Below are 19,529 nucleotides of genomic sequence, written 5' to 3'. Positions count from 1 at the left end.
TTTTGTTAAGGGTGTGCTGCATAGTCAGCCCCCGTTTGTGCCTCCAGTGGCACCGTGGGATCTCAAAGTGGTGTTGGATTTCCTGAAGTCGCATTGGGTTGAGCCACTTAAATCCGTGGAGCTATAATACCTCACGTGGAAAGTGGTCATTCTGTGGGCCTTGGCGTCGGCCAGGCGTGTATTAGAATTGAAAAAAAGCCCTTATCTGTATTTTATATGGGAAAGGCGAAATTGAGGACTCGTTCCCAATTCCTTCCTAAGGTGGTATCAGTTTTTCATGTGAACCAACCAATTGTGGTGCCTGCGGCTACTTGGGACTTGGAGGATTCCAAGTTACTGGACGTAGTCAGGGCCCTGAAAAGTATATGTTTCCAGGACAGCTGGAGTCAGGGAGACTGACTCGCTATTTATCCTGTATGCACCCAACAAGCTGGGTGCTCCTGCTTCTAAGCAGACGATTGCTCGCTGGATCTGTAGCATGATTCAACTTGCACATTCTGCGGCTGGACTGCCGCACCCTAAATCTGTAAAAGCCCATTCCACGAGGAAAGTGGGCTCTTCTTGGGCGGCTGCCCGAGGGGTCTCGGCTTTACAACTTTGCCGAGCTGCTACTTAGTCAGGGGCAAACACTTTTGCAAAATTCTACAGGTTTGATACCCTGGCTGAGGAGGACCTTGAGTTCTCTCATTCGGTGCTGCAGAGTCATCCGCACTCTCCCGCCCGTTTGGGAGCTTTGGTATAATCCCCATGGTCCTTACGGAGTCCCCAGCATCCACTAGGACGTCAGAGAAAATAAGATTTTACTCACCGGTAAATCTATTTCTCGTAGTCCGTAGTGGATGCTGGGCGCCCGTCCCAAGTGCGGACTGTCTGCAATACTTGTATATAGTTATCGTTAACTTAAAGGGTTATTGTTGAGCCATCTGTTGAGAGGCTCTGTTATGTTCATACTGTTAACTGGGTATCATATCACGAGTTATACGGTGTGATTGGTGTGGCTGGTATGAGTCTTACCCGGGATTCAAAATCCTTCCTTATTGTGTCAGCTCTTCCGGGCACAGTATCCTAACTGAGGTCTGGAGGAGGGTCATAGTGGGAGGAGCCAGTGCACACCAGGTAGTCCTAAATCTTTCTTAGCTGTGGCCAGTCTCCAGCGGAGCCGCTATTCCCCATGGTCCTTACGGAGTCCCCAGCATCCACTACGGATTACGAGAAATAGATTTACCGGTGAGTAAAATCTTATTTTTTTTTCAAAGCTTCCAAATCTCTTTGGCTTTGTAGGTTGGATTTAAAAGGGCAATAGTAATACACACAAGACAAGCCTGCTTTTGTGGGTACGCACTGTGCGATACGCTCCATGAGTGATATCGCACAGTGTGTTTGTTCCCTGGCCGCCTGGCATTGTGTGTACACACTGAGCGATACAGCAAATGATATCGCTCAGTGATGTCACACCACGGCCGGCCTATAAATGTAGTTTTGGCCGACATAGCCAAAATTGACCTGCATGTACAGCCGACAGAGGGGGTCGTTAACGATCCCTGGTAACGCACATCGGCACTGTGTAATATTTTAGTCCATATCGCTCAGAAAGGGGAAAATGAGCGTTATTGACTAAAATATCTGTGTGTTTGCACCTATATTTTTTCCCTGTTTATCATCAATAATGTTTATTGAAAATGTGTGTGGGGTGGGGGGGCATAATGGGTGAAAATGTACACTTAGATAAGTCAGCCGTGCACAGAGATAACAAGAAAGACACAGCAGAGAAGGAGATAACCGTGATTAGGGAGAACTTCCCAAAGGGAGTTTGGTCTGTGGGATTAGGATCGGCAGACCCAGAGGGTTGTGGGTTGTTGACACTGATATAATATCAACACTGTGAATGTAATCTGCCTGTCAACCATAGCATTTCCTCTTCACTGTTACTTTAAACCTAACCCAAATTCCAGCCTAACCCTAAAATGGGGTATCAACATTATGACAGTATCAACATTGGAAACATTCTCGTTCCAATATTCTGAATGTCGACAAAATGCCTCCATAAGATAGCCCTGTATGCTTCCAAAAACAAGAAGCTTGCTTATGTAAAGTAAAAAATAATAACTTTATCAGAATTTGCATAGTGTAGTTGTGTGAATATGACATGGATTCCTGGCAGGAAAAGTGTTCATCTGGTGATGGCTCCAGTCGGAATCGGTATGGATGACCGGCGCACGGGATCCTAGTGTTCAGAATACTGACGCCGGGATCTGATGTTCAAAATCCCAACACAGGTATTTCCCCTCCCCCCTAACCCTAAACCTCTGGTCCCGTAGCCTAAACCTAACCTCCCATCACCGCTTCCTAAACCTAACCTTCCCTCCCTTGGGGGTGCCTAACCCTAACCACCCCCTGCAGCCTAACTCTAACGCCCAAAGTGGCGCCTAAATCTAAATTCCCCCCCCCTTCCCATCCCTAAACCTAACCCACTGGCTGGTGTAATGGTCGAGATGCTAGCTGTCGGGATTCCAGCATCTCTCTCCTGCCCATTTCAGTGTTTCGGCGTCTCTATTTCGGCTCTCGTGATCCCAACAGCCGGCATATTCATTGCATCTCCAGTCGCACATACAATTTTCACATAGATTTTCAACTATAGAATTTTTGCAGTTATGATTTTTTTTCTTCAACCCACATATGATTGCTTATGGCACATCTAGTGGGTATTTCATTTATGAACTTTCTCCGGAACAAACCATAGTTGTTTTTTTGTTTTGGCACAGTCCTTTTTCTAGGATAATCACTAGGAAGGTAATACATGCATGTTTAATTTTCTAAACTTAGTACTTTTACTTCTACTTCTGTATACACATTGCAGCCTATGATGGTGTAATGTCTCTGCACATACTGACATTAGGTATGTGTAAATACTGAGGACACAGAAATTGAGATATACTATTAGGATGAGAGATATATATATTAAATACTTTGAACTGGAGAATATCAATGGGATTTTTTTTATATTGCCAGAGATGGTGATATTGGGGTCGATGTACTAAGCCTTAGCGAAAGATAAAGTGGACGGAGATAACATACCAACCAACCAGCTCCTGTCATTTTTCAAACACCCTTGCAGTTTATACTTGCGCCTTTGCATAGTGAAGTCATGTGTGGCTTTATTATCTAAGCTTAATAAATCTTTAGATTTAGAAGAATTAGCAATCAACAGGTTTATGGAGTCTATATACTAAGCCTTGGAGAGAGGTAAAGTGGACGGAGATAAAATATCAACCAACCAGTCATTTTTCAAACACAGCCTGTGACATGGCAGTTAGGAGCTGATTGACTGGTACTTTGGGGTCTATTTACTAAGCCTTGGATTGAGATAAAGTCGCTGGAGATAAAGTACCAGCCAATCGGCTCCTAACTGCTTTGCCACAGGCTGTGTTTGAAAAATTACAATTAGGAGCCGATAGGCTGGTACTTTATCTCCAGCGACTTTATCTCCATGCAAGGCTTAGTAAATAAACCCCTTTATCTCTGTCTACTTTATCTGTCTCCAAGGCTTAGTACATAGACCCCACTGTTTTTATCTTTTTTAAATATTTCAGTTAACTGAATTAAAGTTTGACATGTGTTTGTTATTTTTTTTTTTTTTGCCTCTTACCAGGATTAAGGAACAGGAGAGGAAGGAAGCGGAGGAAGCCATCCAAAAAGAAATGGAAAAATGGGACAGAAGCCTCTTGGCTCTTGCTGAACCTACATGTATGGAGACACTGTGGGAAATACCAGCCATAGGTCATTTTCTTTGCTTAGCACAACAAATTCTAAATCTTCCTGAAATAGTTTTCTATGAACTGGAACGTTGTTTGTTGATGCCTCAGTGCAATCTGTTTTTGGCAAAGATAATGACTTCTTTATTGAGTCCTCCACATCGCAGACCAACTTTGCATCGCAGGCCCCACCTCCCATACCGAGCCTGGGAGGCTGCACTTAGGCAGAAGGTACAGCAATGGTATACAGTTATAGGTCAGGCTGAAAACCCGGACAGATGTGCTGAGAAGCTTGGACTGTGCTCTCAGTTTTTCAAGGTCCTTGGTGACGTTGATCCATTTGAACAAAAAACGTTTCACGAGCTGACATTTTATCAAAAGGTTTGGTTACTGAAAGGTCTCTGTGACTTTGTGTATGAAACCCAAAGTGAAGTGCAGGATGCTGTGCTAGGGCAACCAATTCATGAATGCAGAGAGGTGATTTTAGGATATGATACCCAGGAAAATGCTTACATTCATTTCCCTCAGTTCTGTGGTGCAGATGTGCGAGTGTATAAACAGAGACCATTTAAAGCACCAGACTTTCCTATTCCTCCAATTAAAATAAAAAGAACTCCTCGAGCAAAACTCTATAGGTCCAAATGTAGATACGCTAAGAAAAACAATGGTGAAGTTAAATCTGTTAGAACGAACTTGGAGAAATCTTTTGAGTTTCATGATGACTGTTCTGCAAGTTGTTACATGGGAGACTGTAACATCAATTCAGAGCATGATGTGAAGCCAAGCTGTGAGCATGAAGACCACAGTCCCTGTGATATTAGTGAGACCACTTGTTGCAAAGAAAATTTAGCAAAACCCATTAGTCCTGGAGAACTTGTTGGCTATGGAGAACCTCTCAGTCCAGGGGAAATTAGGATTCTTGAAAATGTAGATAAATATGCAGAAGCAACCTTACTCAAAGCTGACACTAATTCATTGAAAGGAAATGCACTTAAAACGTATCAAGTCCATGTGAATGGAAACCACACTGACAGCACTGAGGTCATTTGCCATAGAGTGGCCATGGATATTATCTTAGACCATTCTTTGCTGAACCATGAGCAGCTGAAACTCCATAAAATTAGAACAAAAAAGAAGAAAAAGAAAAAAGTCAAGTATATTTTGCATGAAAACATACAGGGTAAATGTGAAAGTGTCCAAGCGCACACATTCAAATCTTTTAAGACTGAAATCCATAACAAGTTGTTTCTTAACAAAAAGAGAGCCAAGCACAAGAAGCACAAGTCTGGTGAGTAGTACGAGTGTGAACAGGTGAATAATCTTACTGTATCCCCTCTATATGAAGAGCAGATGAGAGATGATTAGGCCTTTCTTTGCCTGCAGCAACACAGTGCATTGTAGTTCAACTGGTAGAGTGCTTTGAAAGAACTTTGTCTGCCAACAGCAGTGGCTCACGCGGGAGAGAGTTTGCGGGTCTGCGATGAGGGGAGAAGCAATTTGATGCTGTTTTGAGAATCATCATTTTTAGTCCTACCCTTTTCCTATAGATGCGTGAATCGTGCCATTATGATGTGAGGGCGTGGCCTAATGGTGCAAGGTGACGCACCTCTGACAGAGGCTGTGAAATTCTACTTGCATGCAGATGTGTAAGGGGGCATACACACGGGGCAATTTTTGCCTATTTTCTAAGGGTTCTGTCTAGATCGAATTAAGAAAGAATTAAGGTTCAAACAGGGTTGAGATTGCCTAAAGGATAAAAAAAAAAGGGGCAGACTAGGTGGGCCAAGTGGTTCTTATCTGCTGTCAAATTCTATGTTTCTATCGCTAAGAAATTGAGCAAGGGATCGCTGCATGTGTACACCCCATTTCGATGGCGATGCGCATCGGTAGCCACCCCCCTGGCCTATCACCTGGGCGACTAGATCATCAGGAGCACTGTCTCTTGTGTCTGAAAACATTTTAACAGCAGGCTGACAAGAGTCTGTAATCACGCTTGCTGTTGCTCAGACTTCGTCAAACTGAATACCTGGACTAGATTCCATACCCTCCTGTTCCACATCCATGTCAGGCATGTTTATGGCTGTACCTGTGACAAAATAGAAAAGAAATATGCCCAAGCTCTGTTTTTACCCATAGTGTACATGGTACCAGCTGTGTGGAAATACTGTATTAATGCTGTATAAATTATGTATACAAAAAAAGCTAAGACATTTGCTATCTGCGCTAACAATAATATACTACAAATCTCTGTGTATGTAGCAAATAACACAGAGGGGATTTTGGTGGTCATTCCGAGTCGTTCGCTCGCTAGCTGTTTTTAGCAGCTGTGCAAACGCTATGCCGCCTCCCACTGGGAGTGTATTTTTTTTTTTTTTAAATCAAGTATTTTTATTGTTTTGCAAGAGAAAAACAAGAAAAAAAACTAAAGAACATTACAACAACAAAAACACTAATAACAATAACAAAATCAAATTTGTGCTTTACAAGTAGTTCCTCTACACATTAATTGCATTATGTGGATATAGGACACAGTCACATCCACTCCTCAAAACATATTCAAACAGATATAGAAGAATGAAAATAAGGATCAAGTATCGTGCTAGAATGCATAAAAAAAGAATAAAGGGAGGCGAGCCGGGCCGCACCCGAAGCAGTACACCGCTGCCACCGACACACATACTCATTATTTAAGGCTGGGGGTCAATAGAGTACGGAGAGTTCCTCCAACAAATTTTAATAGAGAATTACGTTTAGTGTACATAAATCGTTCATGGGAAAGGGTGGAGTTTACAAGGGCAACCCATTCAGCAGATGACTGGGGAGCACGAGCCATCCAGGTGCGAGCGATACAAACCCGGGCCAATGCTAGAACAATATTCACATAAAGGCAGGAGTGAAGCGGGAGGCAGCCTCTCAAATCAAGACAAAATATACAAATACGCGGAGTCAACAACGGGATCCGAATACCCGTACGGGCTACTGATATTGTGACATCCTCCCAAAAGGCATACACCCGCGGGCATTGCCAGAGCAAGTGCCAGAACCCAGCAGCCGGAGCAGAGCATTTTGGGCAATTATCAGAGGTCGAGCCTCCAAATTTAAACAGACAAGAAGGAGTCCAATAAACCCTATGTAAAATATAAAGCTGTATTTGCTGGAATCTAGCACTCGCCGAGGCCGCACTCGGGGAGGCCAATATATAACTCCAATCCTCCTCATCAATTTCACCTAAATCATGCATCCATTTAGCCTTGAGGGTGGGCAGCCCATCCGATCCAGAGGAGGAGAGAAGTGAGGAGTACGAAGCAGAAATTAATTTAGTACGAATTAATTTATGAACAGGGGATTCAGAAAGTTGTAGAGCAGAGCCCCGCCACTGAGCTGTAGATAACGGAAAAAAACACTTGTCTAGGGATACTATATGTAGTGGACAGATACTCATAACTATGGAGTACCCCATCCTGATAAAGTTGCCCCACTGCAGTCACCTCATATAAAGTCCAAATCGAACCACCCTCCATTTTAAAGAGTTCGGAGAAATTTATATTATTCCAAAGTGGGGAGCAGGGGTCCACCGTGGGATCACCCAGCAGCTTCTCAGCCGCCAACCATACCCTACGAGCCTGTTGCAACAATGGGGGGAGAGAGAGGTCAGCGGAGTATTAGCTAATAAAAACTTCAACGGAGAAAAGGAGTGGCCAGCCCTGTCTAAAAGAGCTACCAAAAGGCTCCCATAATCCCCAGGAGTAACCCATTCATAAAGTTGTACAAGTTGGGCAGCCAAATAATATAACCGTATATCCGGTAAGGTTAAACCACCCTCAGCTCTGGGTCTACTAAGCGTTTTGCATGCAATACGTGCCCGTTTAGCACCCCAGATAAAGGAAGTAATATATTGGGAAATCAACGAAAATTGTGAGGCAGGGATATAAACCGGTGAATTCTGCAGTACATAAAGAAATTTGGGTTGAATAATCATTTTGATAATATTTACACGGCTCGTCACAGTTAAAGGGAGTTTCTGCCAGATGCGTGCCTTCATACGTAGATTATCAATTTGAGGGGTCAAATTCAGGATAACAAAATCCTTAGGGCAGTGAGAGATTTGAATACCAAGGTATTTAAATTGAGTGCACCATTGGAGGGGAAGGTCATAAGAAGGTGGGGGTAAAGTAGAGGGACTTAACGGGAACACCACAGATTTGCTCCAGTTAATACAAATACCCGAGAAAAAAACAAATTCCCGTAGCAATTCCAAAAGGGCAGGCAATGAGGGGGATACATCTTTTAAGAATAGGATCATGTTGTCTGCCTACAACCCAATTTTTCCCTCCTGGCCCGCAACCCAGAGCCCAGCTATATCCGCTGCAGCTCTAACTACGCAGGCCAAGGCTTCCACAGCAAGAGCAAAAAGCAACGGGGACAGAGGACACCCCTGTCGAGTACCCCTCTGCAACAAAAAAGATTCAGTAGTAAAACTATTAACCACAACTTTCGCAGCTGGACAGGAATATAACAGTTTAACCCAGGACATAAAGGTCGGGCCTACCCCAAATCTGGCAAGGGACTCCCAGAGATAAACCCATTTTACGGAATCAACAGCACGGGCAGCATCGAGAGAAACCACAATCGCACCGTCCAAATCATCCCTCGCCAACTGCATATATATGTAAATAATTGTCTGAGATTGATGGTGGTAGATCTGCCTGGCATAAAGCCAGTTTGATCACAATGTACTAGCTCCAGGACCACAGTATTAAGTCGGAGCGCTAACAGTTTGGCAATAATTTTTATGTCAGTTGACAATAGAGAGATAGGACAGTACGAGTCTAAAAGAAGGGGATCTTTACCCGGCTTCGGTATTAGTACCACCAGTGCCTCGGCCATAGATGGGGGCAGAATGCCTCCCCCCCCCCCCCGTAACAACAACTCCCAAAATAACAGAAGTTTAGAGGCAAAAAAATCCAAATGGGTCTTATACAGTTCGATAGGGAGACCATCAAGCGCTGGGGCCTTATTATTGGGAAAAGACATAATGGCATTTTTAATCTCCTCTAACGTAAAGGGGGCATCCAAAAATTGTCGTGACTCAGGACTTAAAGAAGGAACCTTTATTTTATCAAAATAATTAGACAATGTTGAGTACGTATACTGCACCTTGGATCTATAAACATCTGAAAAGTGTGTGTAGAAACTAGAAGCTATAGAAGGGGGTGTCAGTGCATACAACACCAGACACACTTCTAATGCTATGCACAGTGACGGGGGGCAACTCCTGCCTCGCCAGGTAGGCCAAAAACTTTCCCGAACGATCTCCCTGAATATAAAAATCATGAGCACGGAAAAGTAAACTCCTCTTGGATTTATCAAGGAGTAGGTCCGTCAACTGCTTATGGACAATCAGCCATTCCACCTGATCCGCGGCGAGGCCACTGCGCAAATAGGTCTGTTCAAGCTCCGCACTCCTCCTCTCCAGCTCCCCCTCAAGCCGTCTATTAGATATCTTCAGCTGGGCAACTCTGGATATCATTGAACCCCGAAGAAAAGCCTTATAAGCATCCCATATCAATAAAGCATTATCACAAATAGGATTAGTAGCGAAAAACTCCTCCCAAAGTGCAATTAGTTCAGAGGCTGCACCCATCTGGGTCAGCCAGAAAGGATTAAACTTCCAGAATGATGCCCCCCTGGGTATATCAAAACTTATAGATACCAATATAGGGGAGTGATCAGAAATTCCACGTGATGAGTATCTCACCGTGGAAACACAGGGTAGTAGGGAGCGTGTAAGCAGCGCCATATCAATACAGGAAAATACCCCATACGAGCCTGAGAAACAGGAAAAACAACTGTCTGTGGGGTTACGAAAGCGCCAAACATCCACTAGGCCAAGTTCAGAAATCAGGTGGGCAAAGGCAGTGGGTCTAGGAGCCACATGTTGAGTAACAGGCCTCCATCTATCAGCAGCCTCATCCAAAACAGCGTTAAAATCACCAATACCTATAGCCGGGGCGGAGGGAAATTCCTGCATGAAGGCACAGGCCTTCACCAAAATTTCAGAGTTATAAGGAGGAGGAATATATATAGCTAGTAACACAAAAGCGGAGCCGTGTATAGTGCCAGCTAAAAAGACATAGCATCCTAGTGGATCAATTTGGACCTTAGTACAAACGAAATGCAAACTTTTATGGATTAACAGTGAAACACCCCTGGAATTAGAATGGAAAGTGGAGTGAAACGCCCACCCCACCCAAGGCTTTTTAAGTGAAAGAACTCGACTACCAATAAGATGTGTTTCCATAAAACAAACCAATCCAGGATTTTGAGATTTATTATACAGGTTGAGTATCCCTTATCCAAAATGCTTGGGACCAGAGGTATTTTGGATATTGGATTTCTCTATCGTCCTAGTGGATGCTGGGGTTCCTGAAAGGACCATGGGGAATAGCGGCTCCGCAGGAGACAGGGCACAAAAAGTAAAGCTTTAGGATCAGGTGGTGTGCACTGGCTCCTCCCCCTATGACCCTCCTCCAAGCCTCAGTTAGATTTTTGTGCCCGGCCGAGAAGGGTGCAATCTAGGTGGCTCTCCTAAAGAGCTGCTTAGAAAAGTTTAGCTTAGGTTTTTTTATTTTACAGTGAGTCCTGCTGGCAACAGGATCACTGCAACGAGGGACTTAGGGGAGAAGAAGTGAACTCACCTGCGTGCAGGATGGATTGGCTTCTTTGGCTACTGGACATTAGCTCCAGAGGGACGATCACAGGTACAGCCTGGATGGTCACCGGAGCCTCGCCGCCGGCCCCCTTGCAGATGCTGAAACGAGAAGAGGTCCAGAATCGGCGGCAGAAGACTCCTCAGTCTTCTTAAGGTAGCGCACAGCACTGCAGCTGTGCGCCATTTCCTCTCAGCACACTTCACACGGCAGTCACTGAGGGTGCAGGGCGCTGGGAGGGGGGCGCCCTGGGAGGCAAATGAAAACCTTTTTTGGCTAAAAATACCTCACATATAGCCTCCGGGGGCTATATGGAGATATTTAACCCCTGCCAGAATCCATTAAAGAGCGGGAGACGAGCCCGCCGAAAAAGGGGCGGGGCCTATCTCCTCAGCACACAGCGCCATTTTCCCTCACAGAAAGGCTGGAGGGAAGGCTCCCAGGCTCTCCCCTGCACTGCACTACAGAAACAGGGTTAAAACAGAGAGGGGGGGCACTAATTTGGCGTTAGAAATATATAAAAGATGCTATAAGGGAAAACACTTATATAAGGTTGTCCCTATATAATTATAGCGTTTTTGGTGTGTGCTGGCAAACTCTCCCTCTGTCTCTCCAAAGGGCTAGTGGGTCCTGTCCTCTATCAGAGCATTCCCTGTGTGTGTGCTGTGTGTCGGTACGTGTGTGTCGACATGTATGAGGACGATGTTGGTGAGGAGGCGGAGCAATTGCCTGTAATGGTGATGTCACTCTCTAGGGAGTCGACACCGGAATGGATGGCTTATTTAGGGAATTACGTGATAATGTCAACACGCTGCAAGGTCGGTTGACGACATGAGACGGCCGACAAACAATTAGTACCGGTCCAGACGTCTCAGAAACACCGTCAGGGGTTTTAAAACGCCCGTTTACTTTAGTCGGTCGACACAGACACGGACACTGAATCCAGTGTCGACGGTGAATAAACAAACGTATTCCTTATTAGGGCCACACGTTAAGGGCAATGAAGGAGGTGTTACATATTTCTGATTCTACAAGTACCACAAAAGAGGGTATTATGTGGGATGTGAAAAAACTACCGTAGTTTTTCCTGAATCAGATAAATTAAATGAAGTGTGTGATGATGCGTGGGTTCCCCCCGATAGAAAATTATGGGCGGTATACCCTTTCCCGCCAGAAGTTAGGGCGCGTTGGGAAACACCCCTTAGGGTGGATAAGGCGCTCACACGCTTATCAAAACAAGTGGCGGTACCGTCTATAGATAGGGCCGTCCTCAAGGAGCCAGCTGACAGGAGGCTGGAAAATATCATAAAAAGTATATACACACATACTGGTGTTATACTGCGACCAGCGATCGCCTCAGCCTGGATGTGCAGAGCTGGGGTGGCTTGGTCGGATTCCCTGACTAAAAATATTGATACCCTTGACAGGGACAGTATTTTATTGACTATAGAGCATTTAAAGGATGCATTTTCTATATATGCGAGATGCACAGAGGGATATTTGCACTCTGGCATCAAGAGTAAGTGCGATGTCCATATCTGCCAGAAGATGTTTATGGACACGACAGTGGTCAGGTGATGCAGATTCCAAACGGCACAAAGGTGTATTGCCGTATAAAGGAAGAGGAGTTATTTGGGGTCGGTCCATCGGACCTGGTGGCCACGGCAACTGCTGGAAAATCCACCGTTTTTACCCTAAGTCACATCTCTGCAGAAAAAGACACCGTCTTTTCAGCCTCAGTCCTTTCGTCCCTATAAGAGTCATATCTGCCCAGGGATAGAGGAAAGGGAAGAAGACTGCAGCAGGCAGCCCATTCCCAGGAACAGAAGCGTTCCACCGCTTCTGCCAAGCTCTCAGCATGACGCTGGGACCGTACAGGACCCCTGGATCCTACATGTAGTATCCCAGGGGTACAGATTGGAATGTCGAGACGTTTCCCCTTCGCAGGCTCCTGAAGTCTGGTTTACCAAGGTCTCCCTCCGACAAGGAGGCAGTATGGGAAACAATTCACAAGCTGTATTCCCAGCAGGTGATAATCAAATTACCCCTCCTACAACAAGAAAAGGGGTATTATTCCACATTATATTGTGGTACTGAAGCCAGAAGGCTAGGTGAGACCTATTCTAAATCTAAAAAAATTTGAACACTTACAAAGGTTCAAATCAAGATGGAGTCACTCAGAGCAGTGATAACGAACCAGGAAGAAGGGGACTATATAGTGTCCCGAGACATCAGGGATGCTTACCTCCATGTCCAAAATTTGCCCTTCTCACTAAGGGTACCTCAGGTTCGTGGTACAGAACTGTCACTATCAGTTTCAGACGCTGCCGTTTGGATTGTCCACGGCACCCCGGGTCTTTACCAAGGTAATGGCCGAAATGATGATTCTTCTTCGAAGAAAAGGCGTCTTAATTATCCCTTACTTGGACGATCTCCTGATAAGGGCAAAGTCCAGGGAACAGTTGGAGGTCGGAGTAGCACTATCTCGGATACTGCTACAACAGCACGGGTGGATTCTAAATATTCCAAAATCGCAGCTGATCCCGACGACAAGTCTGCTGTGCCTAGGGATGATTCTGGACACAGTCCAGAAAAAGGTGTTTCTCCCGGAAGAGAAAGCCAGGGAGTTATCCGAGCTAGTCAGGAACCTCCTAAAATCAGTGCATCATTGCACAAGGGTCCTGGTAAAGAAGGTGACTTCCTACGAAGCAATTCCATTCGGCAGATTTCACGCAATAATTTTTCAGTGGGATCTGCTGGACAAATGGTCCGGATCGCATCTTCAGATGCATCAGCGGATAACACTATATCCAAGGACAAGGGTGTCTCTCCTGTGGTGGTTACAGAGTGCTCATCTTCTAGAGGGCCGCAGATTCGGCATTCAGGATTGGATGCTGGTGACCACGGAGGCCAGCCCGAGAGGCTGGGGAGCAGTCACACAAGGAAAAAATTTCCAGGGAGTGTGATCAAGTCTGGAGACTTTTCTCCACATAAATATACTGGAGCTAAGGGTAAATTTATAATACTCTAAGCTTAGCAAGACCTCTGCTTCAAGGTCAGCCGGTATTGATCCAGTGGGAAAAACATCACGGCAGTCGCCCACGTAAATAGACAGGGCGGCACAAGAAGCAGGAGGGCAATGGCAAAAACTGCAAGGACTTTTCGCTGGGCGGAAAATCATGTGATAGCACTGTCAGCAGTGTTTCATTCCGGGAATGGAAACTGGGAAGCAGACTTCCTCAGCAGGCACGACCTCCACCCGGCAGAGTGGAAACTTCATCGGGAAGTTTTCCACATGATTGTAAACCGTTGGGAAATACCAAAGGTGGACATGATGGCGTCCCGTCTGAACAAAAAACGGGACAGGTATTGCGCCAGGTTAAGAGACCCTCAGGCAATAGCTGTGGACGTTCTGGTAACACCATGGATGTACCAGTCGGTGTATGTGTTCCATCCTCTGCTTCTCATACCTAAGGTACTGAGAATTATAAGACGTAGAGGAGTAAGAACTATACTCATGGCTCCGGATTGGCCAAGAAGGACTTGGTACCCGGAACTTCAAGAGATGCTCACAGAGGACTTATGGCCTCTGCCGCTAAGAAGGGACTTGTTTCAGCAAGTACCATGTCTGTTCCAAGACTTACCGCAGCTGCGTTTGACGGCATGGCGGTGGAACGCCGGATCCTAAGGGAAAAAGGCATTCCGGAAGAGGTCATTCCTACCCTGGTCAAAGCCAGAAAGGAGGTGACCGCACAACATTATCACCACATGTGGCAAAAATATGTTGCGTGGTGTGAGGCCAGAAAGGCCCCACGAAGAAATTTCAACTCGGTCGATTCCTGCATTTCCTGCAAACAGGAGTGTCTATGGGCCTCAAATTGGGGTCCATTAAGGTTCAAATTTCGGCCCTGTCGATTTTCTTCCAGAAAGAATTGGCTTCAGTTCCTGAAGTCCAGAAGTTTGTCAAGGGAGTTTTGCATATACAACCCCCTTTTGTGCCTCCAGTGGCACTGTGGGATCTCAACGTAGTTCTGGGATTCCTCAAATCACATTGGTTTAAAACCAGTCAAATCTGTGGATTTGAAGCATCTCACATGAAAAGTGACCATGCTCTTGGCCCTGGCCTGGACCAGGCGAGTGTCAAATTGGTGGTTTTTTTCTCAAAAAAGCCCATATCTGGTTGTCCATTTGGACAGGGCAGAGCTGCGGACTCGTCCCCAGTTCTCTCCCTAAGGTGGTGTCAGTGTTTCACCTGAACCAGCTTATTTTGGTGCCTTGCGCCTACTAGGGACTTGGAGGACTCCAGGTTGCAAGATGTTGTCAGGGCCCTGTAAATATAGGTTCCAGGACGGCTGGAGTCAGGAAAACTGACTTGCTGTTATCCTGTATGCACCCAACAAACTGGGTGCTCTTGCTTCTAAGCAGACTATTGCTAGTTGGATGTGTAATACAATTCAGCTTGCACATTCTGCCTGCCACAGCCAAAATATGTAAATGCCCATTCCACAAGGAAGGTGGGCTTATCTTGGGCGGCTGCCCGAGGGGTCTCGGCTTTACAACTTTGCCGAGCGGCTATTTAGTCAGGGGCAAACACGTTGGTAAAATCCTACAAATTTGATACCCTGGCTAAGGAGGACCTGGAGTTCTCTCATTCGGTGCTGCAGAGTCATCCGCACTCTCCCGCCCGTTTGGGAGCTTTGGTATTATCCCCATGGTCCTTTCAGGAACCCCAGCATCCACTAGGACGATAGAGAAAATAAGAATTTACTTACCGATAATTCTATTTCTCGGAGTCCGTAGTGGATGCTGGGCGCCCATCCCAAGTGCGGATTATCTGCAATACTTGTACATAGTTACAAAAATCGGGTTATTATTGTTGTGAGCCATCTTTTCAGAGGCTCCGCTGTTATCATACTGTTAACTGGGTTCAGATCACAGGTTGTACAGTGTGATTGGTGTGGCTGGTATGAGTCTTACCCGGGATTCAAAATCCTTCCTTATTGTGTACGCTCGTCCGGGCACAGTATCCTAACTGAGGCTTGGAGGAGGGCCATAGGGGGAGGAGCCAGTGCACACCACCTGATCCTAAAGCTTTACTTTTTGTGCCCTGTCTCCTGCGGAGCCGCTATTCCCCATGGTCCTTTCAGGAACCCCAGCATCCACTACGGACTCCGAGAAATAGAATTATCGGTAAGTAAATTCTTATTTTTTCCGTATTTTGGAATAATTGCATACCATAATGAGATATCATGGTGATGGGACCCAAGTCTAAGCACAGAATGCATTTATGTTACATTTACACCTTATACACAAAGCCTGAAGGTCATTTAATACAATATTTTTAACAACTTTGTGTATTAAACAAAGTTTGTGTACATTGAGCCATCAAAAAACAAAGGTTTCACTATCTCACTCTCACTCAAAAAAGTCTGTATTTCGGAATATTCCGTATTTCGGAATATTTGGATACGGGATACTCAACCTGTACTTTAAAACTAGGGAACGTTTAACCTTATCATTAAGGCCTCTAACGTTCCATGAGAAAACGTTCACCATACTAGCATATAGTATTCGAGTATGGCAACAGTAAGCCAACCGCACTCCAGTACGGTACCAGCCATCCCCCACACACAAATAAAATAACCATAATCCAGCACTTTCAGAACGAAGTAGCACAAGAAAAACACATAGGAAAATGCAAAAAACATGGATAAGGAAAATAACAAATCCAACCGCCCCCTCCCCGCATACCAACCCAAACATAGGTACACCTATTCCCAAACATTAGGTTGACTCTAGAAGAGAGTCAATAAACTCAAAATAAACTATCTGTGGGGCAACTAAACCCCATAACCTTGAGGACATGAAGTCCCCAGCCTATCATCAAAAGAAACTTGCCCATGCCAAGCATTCACCAGCCCTGGTATAGAAGACACTCAGGGTGGAGCAGCGCGAGGATTAGGCTGCAAATCAATCCACGCAGAGGCTTCCCTCGGAGTATCGAAAAAATGTGTGGTTGCCAGACACCACACGGAGTCTCGCTGGGTATAACATAGAATACTGCAGTTGAGTCCCGCAACCTCTGTTTAACCTGCGTAAATTGCGAACGGGGCTTCTGGACCTCAGCCGAAAAGTCTTGAAAAACAGCCCATGCTCCAATGGGCCTTTAATCCTAGCAAGACGTAATATAGTGTCCCTGTCCTTATAGTGAAGGATCTTCGCAATAAAAGTCCTTGGCTGTGCACTCGGAGGGAGGGATGGGGCGGGAGGGGACACGATGGGCCCTCTCATCAGCAAACTGCGGAGTGAACGATTCTTTACCGAATACAGATAATAACCAGGATTCCAGAAATTGTCCCGGCTGAGAGCCCTCCGCCTTTTCAGGGAGGCCCACAAAACGAACATTATTCCGTCTGAGGCGTCCCTCGATATCCGTCAATTTAAGTTTGCGCGCAGACACCTGAGATTCCAAGGAGGTAAGGCGGGCAGGAATAGGTGTACAGGAGTCCTCTAACGAGGAAATGCGATTCTCCGTCTCCCCAACTCTCTCTCGGAGTTTCTGCCTATCCTGGCGAATAAACGAGATATCAACATGGACCTCCGCCACTTTATCCGCAAGACGCTTCTCAGAATCCGTAATGGCTTGTAGCAGTTGAGAAATGGTAACTTCAGCAATTTCAGGAACGTGCGCCATAGTGGGAAAAGAGGGAGAGGAAGCAGCTAACGATGGAGATGAAGATGCAGAGGAAACGGGGGACCTTTCCACGTGAGCAAATCACGTTAAGCGAGCCACAGCTGAATTTCGGCGTCTCCGGACCATCAGGCCCACCCAACCAAAGACAGGGAGGCAAAGGTTATGTTATAAATCCTCCAGCAGATAATAAGACTGAGGGCGCAGGTCCAAAGATACTTCCTCAAAAACCCACACAGAGTGCACTTTTACCTCAGAGGTATATGTAGCGAGATGTTAGGGCTCAGCAAAGGGGGGTATGCTGCACAGGGGCACAGCGGGGTACAGAGGATAGAGGGGGTCCTCCCCACCCACCACTCCACAATGTCCAGCAACAGAGGCAGGCAAGTTCCAGAATCCCTGCAGGAGGCAGGCTAGGGAAGTGCAGCAGGTCTCACAGCGCCAATGTGGGGTTTCCCCACTCATACAGCGCAGTAGGCACCATTCACGTCTCACCGCGGCAGCAGCAGAAGCAGGGACCCCAGACAGAGTTCGGCAGCGCACGTGAGAAGAGAGGCGCAGACAGGAGCAGGTCCGTGCCGCTCACCTGATCGAAGACGGCGCCCAACGGTCATGCGCCACCAGCGCGTCAGTCCTGGCAGCTCCAGCCATGAGGGGGAATCCGTGCAGCAGGCAGGAAAGGAGGTAAGCCCCGCGGTCCGTCAGCCATCCACCAGGGCCGGGAGACAGGGTGGTCAGCAGGAGAGTGCGGGAGACAGAGAGCGAGCTGCAGCGATCCCCAAGATGGCGCCGGTCACACTCAGGCCGCTCCTGGCCAGGGCAGCACGGCGCACTCAGGGGCAATATGCACAGCAGGGAGACACAGGAATTCACTCAAAGGTATCTCCAAACGGGCAGCAGCACTTCGGACAGCTATATTGGGCGTTCTGGGCAACCATACAGGGCAGCAGGAGCAATATCAGGAGTATGAGGCTGGGGAGTTTAGGAACTCTTGTCCTACTCCATGTCCCACTAGCCCCCCCCCCCACACACACACACTGGGAGTGTATTTTAGCTTAGCAGAAGTGCGAACGAAAGGATTGCAGAGCTGCGGCAAAGTTTTTTTGTGCAGTTTTAGAGTAGCTCAATACCTACTCAGCGCTTGCGATGACTTCAGACAGTTCAGTTCCTGTTTTGACGTCACAAACACGCCCTGCGTTCGCCCAGCCACGCCTGGCATGCCTGCGTTTTTTCGAACACTCCCTGAAAACGGTCAGTTGGCACCCAGAAACGCCCACTTCATGTCAATCACTCTGCAGCCAGCAGTGCGACTGAAAAGCTTCGCTAGACCCTGTGTGAAACGACATAGTTCGTTGTCATAGTACGACGCGCGTGCGCATTGCGCCGCATACGCATGCACAGAAGTGCCTTTTTTTTGCTGCAACTAATGATCAACTCGGAATGACCACCTTTGTCATATTTTACGCAAAGCATTTAGTCTTGCAGCTCATCGTCAAGGGACCCCAATTTTCTAGAAGTCCCTAACCTAGCAAATATGCTCAGCGCACCATTACATTGCAGTTATATGTACTCACCTCCCAGATACAGAGAGGAACATCTATACAGGGCTGGCTTGTGAGCCTCACCCAACTAGGCTTATTACAGCCTTAATTGTAAGCTGCCGTGATAGCATTAGGCAAAATATTTGGAAACAAAATAGAAAAGAAATGGCAATATTAATGCCATCCATGTGTACAACCGCTGCCGTTTGTGTTGTATCCTACTGTAGTGCAGGCAACCGGTGCAGAAGTAGCATTCTGGAACGCAAACCCGGAAGCCGAACTGACCATGTCCTGCTGGTAAGATCAGTACAGCATGTAACACTGATGAAATCCCCACCCCGCTGATGACATGCTGTACTGGTTTTACCAGCGGGACTCTGTCAGTTCCGGTTTGCGTTCCAGTGGTCGTGGAACGCATGCTACTTCCAGTTTCGCGGCAAGATGCAGCCGGCTTCTTTTCGAGATAAAAACATGTTATTGAAACAGTAAGTCTTTACATAATGACCCATGAGGGCACACTCTTGTAGATAAAGGGGGCCTAGGCAGTGTGCATTATAGGTTGCTGATTGAACATCTGCTATAAAGTTGTCTTTCCTGACAAAGGTTCTGAGTGGGGTGGTCAACCCTGGGGCATTTTTTTCAATCCCGGAGATTCTCTGCAATGTTGAGTGCGCACAGCCGGGGGGAGGGGTTGCTGAGCAAGGTAAGTCGGGCAGCGTCTGAGTCTCCTGAGGATGCTCAATGCTGCCCGGCATACAAAAAATTTAACTGATGGCCAATCCCGAAATCCACGGGATTGGAAGCTCCAATATCGGGATTGAATCCCAGCCAATTT

At 46.4% G+C, this 19,529-nt stretch overlaps 1 protein-coding gene across 2 annotated transcripts in view; it reads left to right on the top strand.

The window, feature by feature from the left end:
* Positions 1–19,529, top strand: part of BRD10 (bromodomain containing 10) — a 134,223-nt gene that overhangs the window by 72,866 nt on the left and 41,828 nt on the right. For both annotated transcript variants that reach the window (XM_063913994.1, XM_063913993.1), the window contains exon 3: positions 3,650–5,040. In XM_063913994.1, coding sequence (XP_063770064.1) covers positions 3,650–5,040 — 1,391 coding nt within the window. The remainder of the gene's footprint in view (positions 1–3,649; positions 5,041–19,529) is intronic.

Source organism: Pseudophryne corroboree, chromosome 1 (assembly GCF_028390025.1).
Source record: "Pseudophryne corroboree isolate aPseCor3 chromosome 1, aPseCor3.hap2, whole genome shotgun sequence".
In the NCBI taxonomy this organism is placed as follows: domain Eukaryota; kingdom Metazoa; phylum Chordata; class Amphibia; order Anura; family Myobatrachidae; genus Pseudophryne; species Pseudophryne corroboree.
Note: the sequence above shows the minus strand (reverse complement) of the source record. Positions and strands in the feature narration are given on the sequence as shown.